Below are 13,106 nucleotides of genomic sequence, written 5' to 3'. Positions count from 1 at the left end.
AGCTGTGGCCATGCAGCTACACTGTTATTACTGAGAGCCTCCTCCAATATGTGGCACTTGGTGAAAAATGGAGTTTGATATAGCTACCCTCATTTGCACCTCTTGCTGTGATGTAGGTTCATCTGGGACTCTCGAATATAAGAGTTCCAGCTTTGATTTTAAAACACCTACATCTACTTTGCGCAGATTCCTCAGGCTCTTTGGGAGAATATTAAAAAGCTGTGGGCCCTTGAAACCCAGGCTGTTGCAGTAACTGAAGCCCAATGGCATTGCTGGGATGTTTGGCACTATGCAGTGTCGTCCTGTCCAGGCATTGGGATAGCTTTCAATGCCAAACTTTGGCACAATTCCTTCCAAGATCTTCCAGATGTATATTACTACATACCTCTCTCACCTTCTCTCCAGAGAGTAGAGTCTTAACTGTTTCAGCCTTTCCCAATAGCTGAGCCATTATAGAAAATCTAAAAGAATTTATCTGCCTAAACAAGATTCATCTAATTCATGCAACCATGGGAAAACATGCATTAAACTGAACAAACAAATGCCTGTTGTCTATTTCTAAAGTCTTTCTTTTTCCTTTCTACCTTTTGTGATTAAAAACTAGAAAGTATAAAATAATTATAATATTGATTTCTATCATTGATATATCATCTTTGATGCTGGCATGGATTGCATTATGGTCTGACAGGATCCAATGAATCCAAAGACTGCACTGTGCTCAAACACCTGCTTTGGTACAGTTTATACAAATGGATGCCCTTCACAAAGCCTCAAATTTTTGTTGGGTAAATTTCTGTATGTTTCAGGAGACTACAAATTTGCATGTGGGAGTTTCCCTTCCAAAGTCCAGTCCCAGGCAAGAGTTTTTTTTTTTTTTAAATGAACTTTAGCAATCACTCCTATAGGTAAGTCTCCCTTCTCCATGTGGTCAGAATTGTCTAAGAGAAAGACAAGGGGCAATACAGGTTGTGGGCTAGTGTTGCTGCAGCAAGCACTGCCATCAGAATGCAAAGAGCCAGAATAGATATCACTAGACATCTGATTTAACTCTTTAACCATCCTGCTACTCTGAACTGGTACTTTAGTTATCAACCCCACAAAAAGATGAAAAGCAAAGTTGACCTTGGTGGAATCTGAACTCGAAGCACAGGGATCTGGAGCAAGTACTGCAAGGCATTTTACTCAATGATCTAATGAGGCTGCCAGTTTGTCACCTTTCTAATAACTTAAAATCAATTTAATTAATCATGATATTGATTTTTCATTTCATATCTACCTATCCTAGTTTGGCCCTTATTCTATTTAAAGTGATCTAAATTAAAAGTTTTCATCAAAAGCTTATGTTAATTTATATTACAAAAACCAACTTAATTTTGATTTCAAATTTTGGCACAAGGCCAGCAGTTTCAGAAGAGGGGACAAGTCGATTACATTGACCCCAGTATTCAACTAGTACTTATTTTATCAACCCCCCAAAAGATGAAAGGCAAAGTCAACCTCAGCAGAATTTTAATTCAGAATGTACAGACAGATGAAATACCACAAAGCAGTTTGTATGACATGCTAACAATTCCACCAGCTCTAAACACCAACCTGATAATAACAAAGGTATTTTATTAAATTCTTCATTGTTTTCAAAATTAATTGATACAAAAGCAGTATGTATCAACAGAAATATGGTAACAAATGGGTTAATCTTAGAATTGACACCTATATTAATGAATAATGCACTTCATTAATGCATGACTATATGACAGTCTCCTGTCCATTCTTAACATTTTTTGTATTTGTGCCCCAGAGGGAAACTTTAATAACATCTGACTGTCGGCAAACTGAAACCCTAACTCTATTTTCACAGCAGCTTGAAGTTATGTGATTTACCTCACATTGTTGAATACCCTTGGGGAAATATCACAGCTTCAGTGAGCATCATGGCTTTTGTAAACATCAAACATCATGGCTTCAGTGAACATCATGTCTACATGAATATTTCAGCCCATATGAATATCACATCTCTGTGATGATAATCAATATGTGAACTCTGCAGGCTCTGTCAATACCACAGCACTGTGTACACTACAGCCTCTGAATGTTACAGCTCTGTGCACACCACAGACTCTGCAAACATGGGATCATTGTTAACAGCATGGGCTCTGCATGCCCCACAGCTTACTGAATAGCACTGTCATAGCAAACACTATGGGCTCTGTGTACCCCACAAGCTTGGTGAATATCATGAACTCTATCTACACTACAGCTCTGTAAATGACAAAAACTTTCTACATCATGGTCTCCGTATACACCATAATTGATTGAACATTATGGACATGTAGATATGGTGTTTCTGTTCATCACAGCAAAATAAGTCTCAGATTACACCTCCTGTGAGCTTCACAGCTTTCCATTTTCCCCTTCTTTAATTGAGGTTTGTCTGTGTCTCAGAAAAATTACTATTGGGTTGCCCGAAAAGTTTGTGCTGATTACCTTTCGACTTATTTTGGACAACTTTCTGGACAACCCAATAATACTATTATAACTGGTTAAAACCATATAAACGAAGGTAAACTCCAAGAGCTAAGGCTGCAGGGTGGATCTTAGTTATGAGCTTATTTCACTTGATACTACTAATACCTTTGCACAAACACACCTATATTTTGTTCATCCTCTCCATACATTTGTAGCACTGTGCCTAACTAAGGAATATTGTAATGGTTACACTAGACTAAAACACTTTCCAGTCTTTAGTTCAACTCTCACCTCTCTATTTGTGGGTTTTTTCTCACACAAAGCTCAACTTTGACTTCTCCACTGCTTCAAGCATTGGAACAACTGGCCATTAAATACATTCTACATTCTGAGCTCAGATCCTGCCAAGTTCAGTGAGTCACATGCCCAGATGAGATATGTTACCTTCAAGATGGGAAGCAATGAATAATACATTCACTGATATTGTAAACAGCTGCTGAGCTGAATAAATAATCTGATGTACACAATCTGCAAATATATTTAAAAACACAGACTTGACAAAAAAAGAAATTAAAAAGAGAAAAAACTATACATTTTTTAAAAATGTAGGAAAGCTTTGGAAGAGGAAAAGGAAACAAGTGAGAAATTGAATAAAAATTCAATTTCAATAAATTTCTGTCTGTTGACTGAAAATATATTTTCTTTATTGAAATCATGAAATAATCAAATAATATTGCTTAAAAAAGTAAAAGCCATAATTTTCTTTTACATACACACACACACATATATATGCATGTGTGTACAGATATATATATATATACACACACACACTGATTAATATGTAGTTTTATAAAAACTATTAACTCTACTTCTTGTACAAAATATTTAATTTTATCCTGTTTGTAAATGCATACATTTATCGATGTATGTGTGTGTGTGTAGACACACACACACACACACACACACTTATATATACATGCAGATGTGTGTGTCATGCAAGTGTGTGTTTGTATATGGAGTGGCTGTGTGGTAAATAGCTTGCTCACCAACCACATGGTTCCGTGTTCAGTCCCACTGCATGGCATCTTGGGCAAGTGTCTTCTACTATAGCTTCGGGTTGATCAAAGCCTTGTGAGTGGATTTGGTAGACGGAAACTGAAAGAACCTTGTCATATATATATATATATATATATATATATACATACACACACACACGTATGTATGTTTGTCTTCAAAACTGGCATGAAGTGATTCGATTTTGGGATCGATCCAGTACCAGACAAGGATTCTGGATTATTTTTCCTGTTTTTTAAATTCATTTTTGGGAGTAGTCAGGTTAATTTTTAGTATTCTCGTTTATGAGAGCAGTTGAGTTTATTTCAGATATTCTCGATTTAAAAATCATCTCTAATTGTTGAGAGGATGTTGGTGTTGCCTTGGCAGAGCTTTGTGTTGTCTGAGTGCTCTTGTTAATTACAAATTAAGATGATTTTTACTAACACTGTTCCTAGTATTCCTGACTTATTTATATGCAAAAGGCTTTTATTTTTGTTTGTTTGTTTCAGAAAACAAGAAAACAATACATGGGGAAAAATTTTCATGGACAGTGGCAAGCTGGCAGAATTCTTAATGTGTCAGACAAAATGCGTAGTGGTATTTCTTCCAATTATGTTCTGAGTTCAAATCCTACTGAGGTCAGCTTCACTTTTCATCTTTCCAGGGTTGATAAAGTACCAGTCACGTACAAGGGTCTATGTAATCAACTAAACTTCTCACCTTTAAAATTACCTGCCTTATGCCAAAATTTTATACAATTATTTAAATTGGTGAGATGACAGACTTATTAGAGCATCAGAAAAAATATACCTTTAAGTATTTGTTCAGGCGCGTTATGTTCTCAGGCACGTAGTAAATTCCTATTTGTGTATTGATAGGTAGAAGTGACACAGCTTTTCCTAGCCAAATGCTTGTATATCACAGGCAACATTCAGCTGTTTTATTAATTTTTAGTCTGTATTAGAAGTCCTCCATCTCTCATAAGGCAGATAAGCAACCAACAATAAAAACGGACCTCAAGTAATTGATAGGGACTTTATTTAACCCTTTTATTACCATATTTCTGTTAACAGATATTGCCTTTGCTTCAATTAATACTCAAAATAATGAAGAATTTATTAACAATTTTGTCATTATAAAACTGGTGTTTGGAATATAAACTAACATGAAATTTTCATAGAATGTTTAATTTAGATGTCTTGCAAACAACTTGCACATGCAAGTGCTACCAGTCAAGAACTCTGCATACCGGAAGCCAGCAAGTGTATGGGGTCATCGGGAGAGAATGCGTGCCATTTCAGGGCCTACCTCTCGATAAAGCTGACCTCAGCAAGATTTGAAATCAGAATGCAAATAGCTGGAACAAATTCTGCAAAGCGTTTTTCCTGTGTTCTATTAAATCTATACAAGCTCACCATTTTTTGGGACTATAAAGGAAGGGCATCCAGCCATAGAAACCATGCCAAATCAGATTGGAACCTGGTGCAGCTTACCAGCTTCAGTCAAACCATCCAACCCATGCCAGCATGGAAAGCAGATGCTAAATGATGATGATGACAACAATGCAACACTTCCCCCACACACTCTAATCAATTTCATCTTCTTAACTCTTTAAGATATAATCATTGTTTAACAATTCCCCATTCCTTTATAAAGTTCTCTGCATTTTTAGTGAACTTTGTACAGTCATTTGTGTTGCAGGAGTTGGGTTGTAGAGTATTCAGCTCAGTATCACAAGATCATGAGTTCAATTGCTGGCAGTGGTTATGTCTGATCAAGACACTTTATTTCATGTTGCTCTAGTCAACTCAGCTGGCAAAAATGAGCAGAACCTGCATTTCAAAGGGTCAGCCTTGTCGCATTGTGTCATGCTGAATCTCCCCAAGAACTATATCAAGGGCATGCGTGTCTGTGGAATGTTCAACCACTTGCACATTAATTTCTTGACCAGGCTGTTCTATTGATCAGATAATCTGGAACCCTCATTGTTGTAACTGATGGAGTGCCAGTGATTCACAGGTGGCTGGACTACACTTGTAACCCTATCTGATCATAGCAATGTTGATCATCGCATTCTCAGGTGGTTGAGTGTCTTCCATTGAAGCCATGATGTTTACGAACCAGGAGGGACATCTTCAGCCTGAGTGGTGGGGAGGAGGATTACCCATGTTGATTAGAGGATTGTTCTCAAGCTTTTCCATTCAGAGCTAGAGTTTGGTTTCTTCCTAAAATGTTAAACATGGTTGAAAAAGCATCTACTTGATTTCAGTCATCAGGCCAAGAGTTGATGTCCCTGAAGGAGGAGGAAGCATGAATAGCCTTTGCCATCTTGAAAACAAGAATCTTGAACCAATTTTGAATAATAACAAGAACACCAATGTTGCAATTATATACAAATTTTTTTTGTCTCGTTTTTCTTTAATTTTTATTGTTGATTGAATATTTTTCTAATGATTTTGTTTTGTGGGATTAATTACATCACAACAAGAGTACAAACAGAAGGGGCCAGTGGACCTCTAGTCAAAATATAATTACGATAGATGTTATCCGATTGCCCTAATATTAGATTTGTTTGATAAAAATATTAAACAAATTCAGAATTGGAATTATTTTCAAATTCTTCTTTTTTTTTTTAATCTTTTTGTTTTTTAATACAACTTTTTTTTCTTCAGTAGAATAAAAAGAAAACCAAAAAAACTCAGAGGTGGTGGGCAGGGAGTATAAATGATATGGAAAAGTGGGTGGAAGAGAAACAAGATGAGGGTGGGGCGTAGCTGTTTTTTTTCCTTTTTTTTCACAAAATAAAACTTTGAAATATATTTTTCTTAAAAAAAACATTTATTTCTGTATTTCTGAAAAATTCTTCCATTTCTTAAAAAATTTGGTTAAAATCTGTTTTATGAAATAGCAAGTTTTTTTTAAAAATTTGCATTTAATTTCCATTTTTTATTTATTTTTTGGGACGGGGATTATTGATAAATATTAGATTTTATTTTTAAGTGGTGTATAAATTCCTAAATTTTAAGGAGAGAAAATAATGATGTAGTGGTACTCATACCTTTCAATAAGTGAAATGACATTTATAGCTTTCATTCAGGATTGAAGCCAGTTTGTAAATTTGGAAATCTAAGCTTTCTAGAAGTTTCACCCATTTTGTTTGCTTTCAGAAAAGATTATCCCCACCCCAAGAACTTACACAAATAATAATTTCCTGCACAGGTGGTGCAACAAGGCCAATTTGTGTGGACTAACTCGTTCCTCCAGTATATTACTGGCAAACATCAAGTGCAGTGAGACTTGAACCTAGATCCCAGAGACAAGACTAATTCTGTTCTATATTTAAGCGATGAGGAATTATGTACATTATTTACATTTGACGGATATTTTTCATCTTGTTTGTTGTTAACAACAAACAAGACGAGGACAAATATCTGTCAACTGTAAATAATAAGACTATTTTGTAATATATTTTAAACTATTCAGAAAGAAGTTTCTTTATGCATTTGTATTTATTTTAGCAGTTGAGAATTTCCATATTTAACAAACCTATATTTGCAGCAGATAGATGCTTCCATACTTATGAATTACACACTTCTTTACAAATAATATCCATTTATCTTATAAACAGAGTTTATCTGAATTGAATATTAATAGAAACATTTGTATGTGTCTACATAAGAGTTCCTATGTAAGAAAAATTTAAGAAAGCCAAAGAAGCAGGCAGACAGAATAGGGGAGAGTAGGTAGCTAGTGTGAAAACATATTTGAAACTTCTTAGAAATATTAGCACTAGTAGAGTCAAAGACACACATTATATATTTTGGTACTTATTCATTTAAGTGTGGACTTTTTTTACACCCACTTTTATTCAAAATTTTTCATTATGCCTTCAAAAATAAAAATTTTTCAAATGGTTTTGGATTTTAGTTCAGACATTCAGAATCTATAATTTTTTTCTTTTTTGAATTAAAAGAAAAAAAAAATTTTTCTTTTAGATCAGAAGCTGGTAATGGTTGAGAGATTAATGCTTGTACTTTTTGAATGTGTGTATGAATTTTGTTTACATTTTCCTTGTAAATAAATTGAAATGGAAACATTTAAAATATCAGAAAGTGAAACAACTAATGCTCCTTTTAGATACAAATGAAATGCATTTTATACACTCCAAATACAAACAAAAAAAAATGGGGGTGGAGAAAATACTGTAGGCATACATTGTTCTAACCCTCCAATTAGTTTCTGATTTTAAAAAAAAATATTTTATTTTTCAAATTTAAAAGACAATTTTTGCAGATTGTGAATCCCTGATATTGAAAACATGTAAACCCAAAGCCTCTCTTTACCCCCATCCCATTTTTGTTTTTGGTTGAAAAAAAAAGTACAAAAAATATTAGAGATGAGCTTAAAAAATAAAGAAATCCATGCTGAAGAGAAGGGCCAATATTTTCTGTTAAATAACTACATCAACAAATTTCACTATTTCTTTAGATAATTCCATAGGACACTTAGTTTTGGTAGATGTATATATTTCCAAGTGAAAATAAATCGATAGCTTAAGAGGGTTAACCTATTCCTAGTATAACTAAACAAATATCTTAGACAAAAGGAATATCCCAGTATGGTTATCTAGATTAACTTGTCATAGGAAAGATTGATAACTTAATGGTCTTAAGTATTTTTTCTAACACATTTGAAATGAAAGCTTAACACGGTTTCAATGAGTCCTTTAGAGTAGTTAGATTGATGCCACACATTAAGGGTTAACTAACACCTACCACAATTAGTGGGTTAGCTATTCCTCCCTATACAATTAAACTGATAGCTTAGCATCATCTAAAGCAGTGGTTCTCAATGGTAGGGGGGAGGGCATGGCCCTGGGGACGAGGTTCATATAAGATTTTGGTATATAAATTTTATGGGTAATTATAATATTTAAACATTTTTTCTACAATTCTTAATAATATTTAATCAAAAACATTTTTTTGACATCAAATGGCTATGAAGGTCCCACCTTCATGCCACAAACCTGAGTAAAACAGGAATCAAAGAGGCCCATAGGCAAAAAATGGTTTTTAACCATTGGTCTAAAGGTTTCCCTGAATACGAGCAAAGTGAAAGGTTAGGAATGTTAATTAAATACCTAACGATATATAATTTGAGTGGTTCAATGTAGAGGAAGGCAGAGTTGGAGCATTTTCATAATTCAATGTACCAAAATTAACAGGTTTTAAAATCTTTCTCTGAATAACTAAATTAGGCAGATTAAATGTTACAAGGTTTTAGAGTTTACTGTTTCCACACAATGATATCTGTTTGAATATGGCTGAAATTTGTTATAACTGAAATGATTTTCAAATTTCATACACGTTTGAAATGAACTGAGTATAAGATTTTCTAGAAAACAGGAGAGCAGGTTATGATTGTCGTAATATCACCACCACATCAAGTACGAAGTTTTATGTATACTAAGTTTAATTTAAATGGTGTTATTTTACAGAATCCCCACCCCCCACCTGTTGAGTTTGGCACAGTCTTTATGAAGAAAGGGAAATGATTAACCACGGGTGATCAAAATTTCAATATTTCATTGGCGTAACAGTTCTTGATAAATGTTTCATGTTTTGCATGATAAAAATGTTGTGGTAGGAGGGAATAAACTTCATTGGATACAACCCTTCACCATTCCATGATAGCAAGGCATTTCACTAAATGACTCGTAAATGAGGCTTAGACAAGGTTGTTGTTGTTAGGGGGAGTGGGGGGACGTTCCGAGTCATAACATGACAGCAGATACATACTTCAATGAATAGCGAAAACGGGATGGTCTTGGTTTTGTTTTATGGTTGTTTGTTCATTTAACAACTTCGGTTTCATCTGGAATGTTCGTTCAACTAACAAAGAAGGGAAAAAAAATTTTTTTTTAATAATTAAGACTTAGAATAAACTCTCAGCACATGACATCTCCTATACAATTTATCATCCAATGAAAATAAAATACAAACTACATAGAATCAACAGTAAACATGTTCATCCATCGGAGCAACAAAGATGCCATCCCTGATGACTTGTGCTGTGACTGGAGTTGTGCACTGTAACAGTCTTCAATCCAGTGGTAAGACAAAACCAGGTCAAGAGAGCAGGGGGATGAAGATTTGATGCAAAAGATGACCGAGATGTCTGTCTTACCTCATCTTGCTCTCTGCACTCAACAATGCATTGCTGCACCAAGTTTAAACAATATAACACAACACATTCACAGCATAAACTTTACACAAAACCTCATTATCCTTTAACCCTTTTGTTACCAACCCAGCTGAAACCAGCTCTGGCTCTGTTGTACAAATGTCTTGTTTTCATAAGGTTTTAATTAAAACTTTCCACCAAACCTTAGTCACAATTTATGTTCTTAACACTAGCTGAATGATAACTAAGTTATTTTACTAAATTCTTTGTTATATTTAAAGTAATTGAAAGAAACACTGAGCATCTCAAAATAAATACAGTAACGAAAGGGTTAACATCTGTGGTGTCATGTAACTGGCACCCGTGCTACTGGCAAGTAAAAAGCACCCATTACACTCTTGGCATGGTTGGTGTTAGGAAGGGCATGTAGCTATAGAAACCATGCCAAATCAGACTGGAATTTGGTGCAGCTCTCCGACTTATCAGTTCTAGTCAAACCATTTAACCCATTTTATTGTGTTTGGGGAGAGTCATTCTCCTTCAGAGCCTTATTACTTCACTCACGGAGTGGTTGGCGTTAGGAAGGGCATCCAGCTGTAGAAACACTGCCAGATCAAACTGGGCCTGGTGCAGCCTTCTGGCTTCCCAGACCCCAGTTGAACCGTCCAACCCATGCCAGCATGGAAAGCGGACGTTAAATGATGATGATGATGATGATACACACTGGTTCAATTTCCACTCATTTACTTATTTTTTTCTAAAATTTTCATTGCGTCTTGCAACCTCTTCAATAGTCGTTGACTGTCCATTACTGAAGCTGCGTTGACTCAGCAGAATTTGAACTCAGAACATAATGAGTCAGAAGAAATAGTGTTAGGCATTTTGTCTAATGTGCTAATAATTTTTCCAGCTTGCTACCTTTAATGGTTTCTAATTTTGGCACAAGGCTAGCAATCTTAGAGGGAGAGAGCAAGTCAGTTTCATCAACCCCAATACTTGGCTTACTTATTTTATCCACTAAAATGAAATCTGGACATAGATATAAGATGTAACTAAATACCACAAAGCATTTTTACTAATAACCTACCAATTCTTCCATCCACACCATACTTATGTAAAAAATGAAAAATAAAAAGATAGAATGAGGAGGAAAGCAAGAAGAAGTAAAAAGACAAGAGCAGGAGGAATAAGGAAAAAAGAAGACCTGATTGATTAGCTGAATAACGACTTACCTCAATCCTTAACGTCTTCAAATGAAGCTATAATAGCAAAATTCTCTCTGTAAATATTCCATAATTTTGGTTTGTGTGGGTTATCAATTTCATCTCGAGACAAATATAAACTGGAAAAGAAAGAAAGGTAGTGACATGCAGTTGATCATCATTTTGAACATCCATATTTTCTTGCTAGCAACTATCACATGAAACATACTGAGGTAGAATTAATTAGCACATCCAACAACTCTGAGCACCTTTTCAAACTCCACCTGTCTAACACCTGTGGACATGTTTACAAAGACAGAAAACAGCACAGCTCCCATGACTTTCAGAAACATTTTTTCATGCTAAGAGTTGCTGAAGTATGGTACAAACTGTCGGCATCAGTTGTTAGTTGTCGGAGCACTGCATCCTTCAAAACTTCCATGCTTTCTGAGATTCGCCAACACTACACCTGATTTTCTCCTCTCCATACACGCGCAAGCATGTATCTGACTCATACACTGTTCACTTCCCAGACATTTGTACATTACTGCATATGCTTTATACGCACTTTTGACAAGTTGTGGAGCACCTGAGCACTGTATACAATAATTTCATTATTATTATAATTTGATGCATTGTTCATAACACCTAGGACTGCGGTAAATATCCAAGAAATCATCTCTTGAAGGCAACAAATATTTAACCCTTTCATTACTGTATTTATTTTGAGATGCTCTGTGTTTCTTTCAATTACTTTAAATATAATAAAGAATTTAGTAAAACAACTTAGGTATCATTCAGCTAGTGTCAGGAACATAAATTGTGACTAAGGTTTAGTGGAAGATTTTAATTCAGAACTTATGAAAACAAAACATTTGTACTCAGAGCCAGAGCCGGTTTCAGCCAGGTTGGTAACGAAAGGGTTAAAAGCACTGACAACATTGTATGTTGTCAGCACTGGCATGATTTCACCGTATTACAGATTATCAGTGACAGCCAGACAAATGCCAAATATCTGACTGAAAATCAGCTGAACTGATATAACTTAGCACTGGCTAAACAGTCAGTGATGTCAGAAAAACCTGGCAGATGGTCAGATACTCTTCCTGTCACCAACCTTCACTTGTTTCCAAGTAAGTAAATGTTTCTGTGAGTCCTTCAACTGTTGAACAGCCCAATGTCAGGAATATGTTTTTTTGTAGCAGAATGTAAACAGTGACAGATTATTTGAATGGTGACCTTATTTTTGCATAGTGCCTGAACAAAGACAAAGAGGACACAAACACACACACACACACACATTTACCTGTGATCTTCAATGAATGATGTGTGAAACCAGAAATAAAACGGACAATTATCATATCCCTTTGGAAGTTTTTTCTGAAACAGAAAAGGAAAATGAATAAATTTGCATGTATTAAATGTAAATATGAAAATGGAGGAGAATATTACAAGAAAGACAAATAAAAAAAAAAGTTATCAGGTGAGTGAGATTTGAACCTCACTCCTATATCTCTTTGGTTTGTAGCCAAGTGTATTTCTCAATAAAACTATTCCTCTTCCAGAATTGAATGTAACTTTATAAATTTATGCCATATTTATGTCCAAATCATTTTTTACTCAAACACAATTAGGAATCCTTTGGTAAAAAAAAAAGGGCACTATGTGGTTGCTTAGCTTGCTAGAAATAACAGCTAAATCTCCTTTTAATTACACCCTTAAAATGAGAGAGAGGGGATGATTAGTTTACATAGTCTGACCAAAGAAGAGTGGAGTGCAGGTCATAACTCGAACTATTTTCATCATACATCTGCTCAGTCAAAGATGACTTGGAACTAAACAATATGATCTTAAAATTCTGAAATGCCAAGTACAGAGGTTTATCTTTGGCTATATATTTCTCCAGCATCTGCCTTACCAGAAATATAGCATCAGTGGTGCTTTTCCTTGGCACAAACCCAATCTGCATCTCTTCTAGACTGACTCTCTCCTTAATTAATTGGGCTATGACCCTCTCTGTGACTTTCATTACCTGATCCAACAACTTGATACCTCTGTAATTATTTGTATCTAATGCATCACTTTTACCTTTGTAGCAGTTGACTGTCGTGCTGCTACACCAGTCATTGGGTATGACTCCTTCATTGGTGAAATATATAATATAATTATTATATATATATATATATAACATATATTACA

At 35.0% G+C, this 13,106-nt stretch overlaps 1 protein-coding gene across 6 annotated transcripts in view; it reads right to left on the bottom strand.

Moving 5' to 3' along the window:
* Positions 1-5,933: 5,933 nt before the first annotated feature.
* Positions 5,934-13,106, bottom strand: part of LOC115214194 (phosphatidylinositol 3,4,5-trisphosphate 3-phosphatase TPTE2-like) — a 97,516-nt gene continuing 90,343 nt past the window's right edge. For 5 of the 6 annotated variants that reach the window (XM_036504655.1, XM_036504656.1, XM_029783294.2 and 2 more), the window contains 3 exons: positions 12,214-12,287; positions 10,938-11,047; positions 5,934-9,413 (listed from right to left, as the gene is read on the bottom strand). In XM_036504655.1, coding sequence (XP_036360548.1) covers positions 10,939-11,047; positions 12,214-12,287 — 183 coding nt within the window. In that variant the 3' untranslated portion in view covers positions 5,934-9,413; position 10,938. Of the gene's footprint in view, positions 9,414-10,937; positions 11,048-12,213; positions 12,288-13,106 lie in introns of those variants that run through there. The other variant, XR_004999985.1, reaches the window with a different exon arrangement.

The sequence above is a fragment of the Octopus sinensis genome, linkage group LG7 (assembly GCF_006345805.1).
Source record: "Octopus sinensis linkage group LG7, ASM634580v1, whole genome shotgun sequence".
NCBI classification, from domain to species: Eukaryota; Metazoa; Mollusca; class Cephalopoda; order Octopoda; family Octopodidae; genus Octopus; species Octopus sinensis.
The sequence above is the reverse complement of the archived record's forward strand: the minus strand, read 5'-3'. Positions and strand labels throughout refer to the sequence as shown.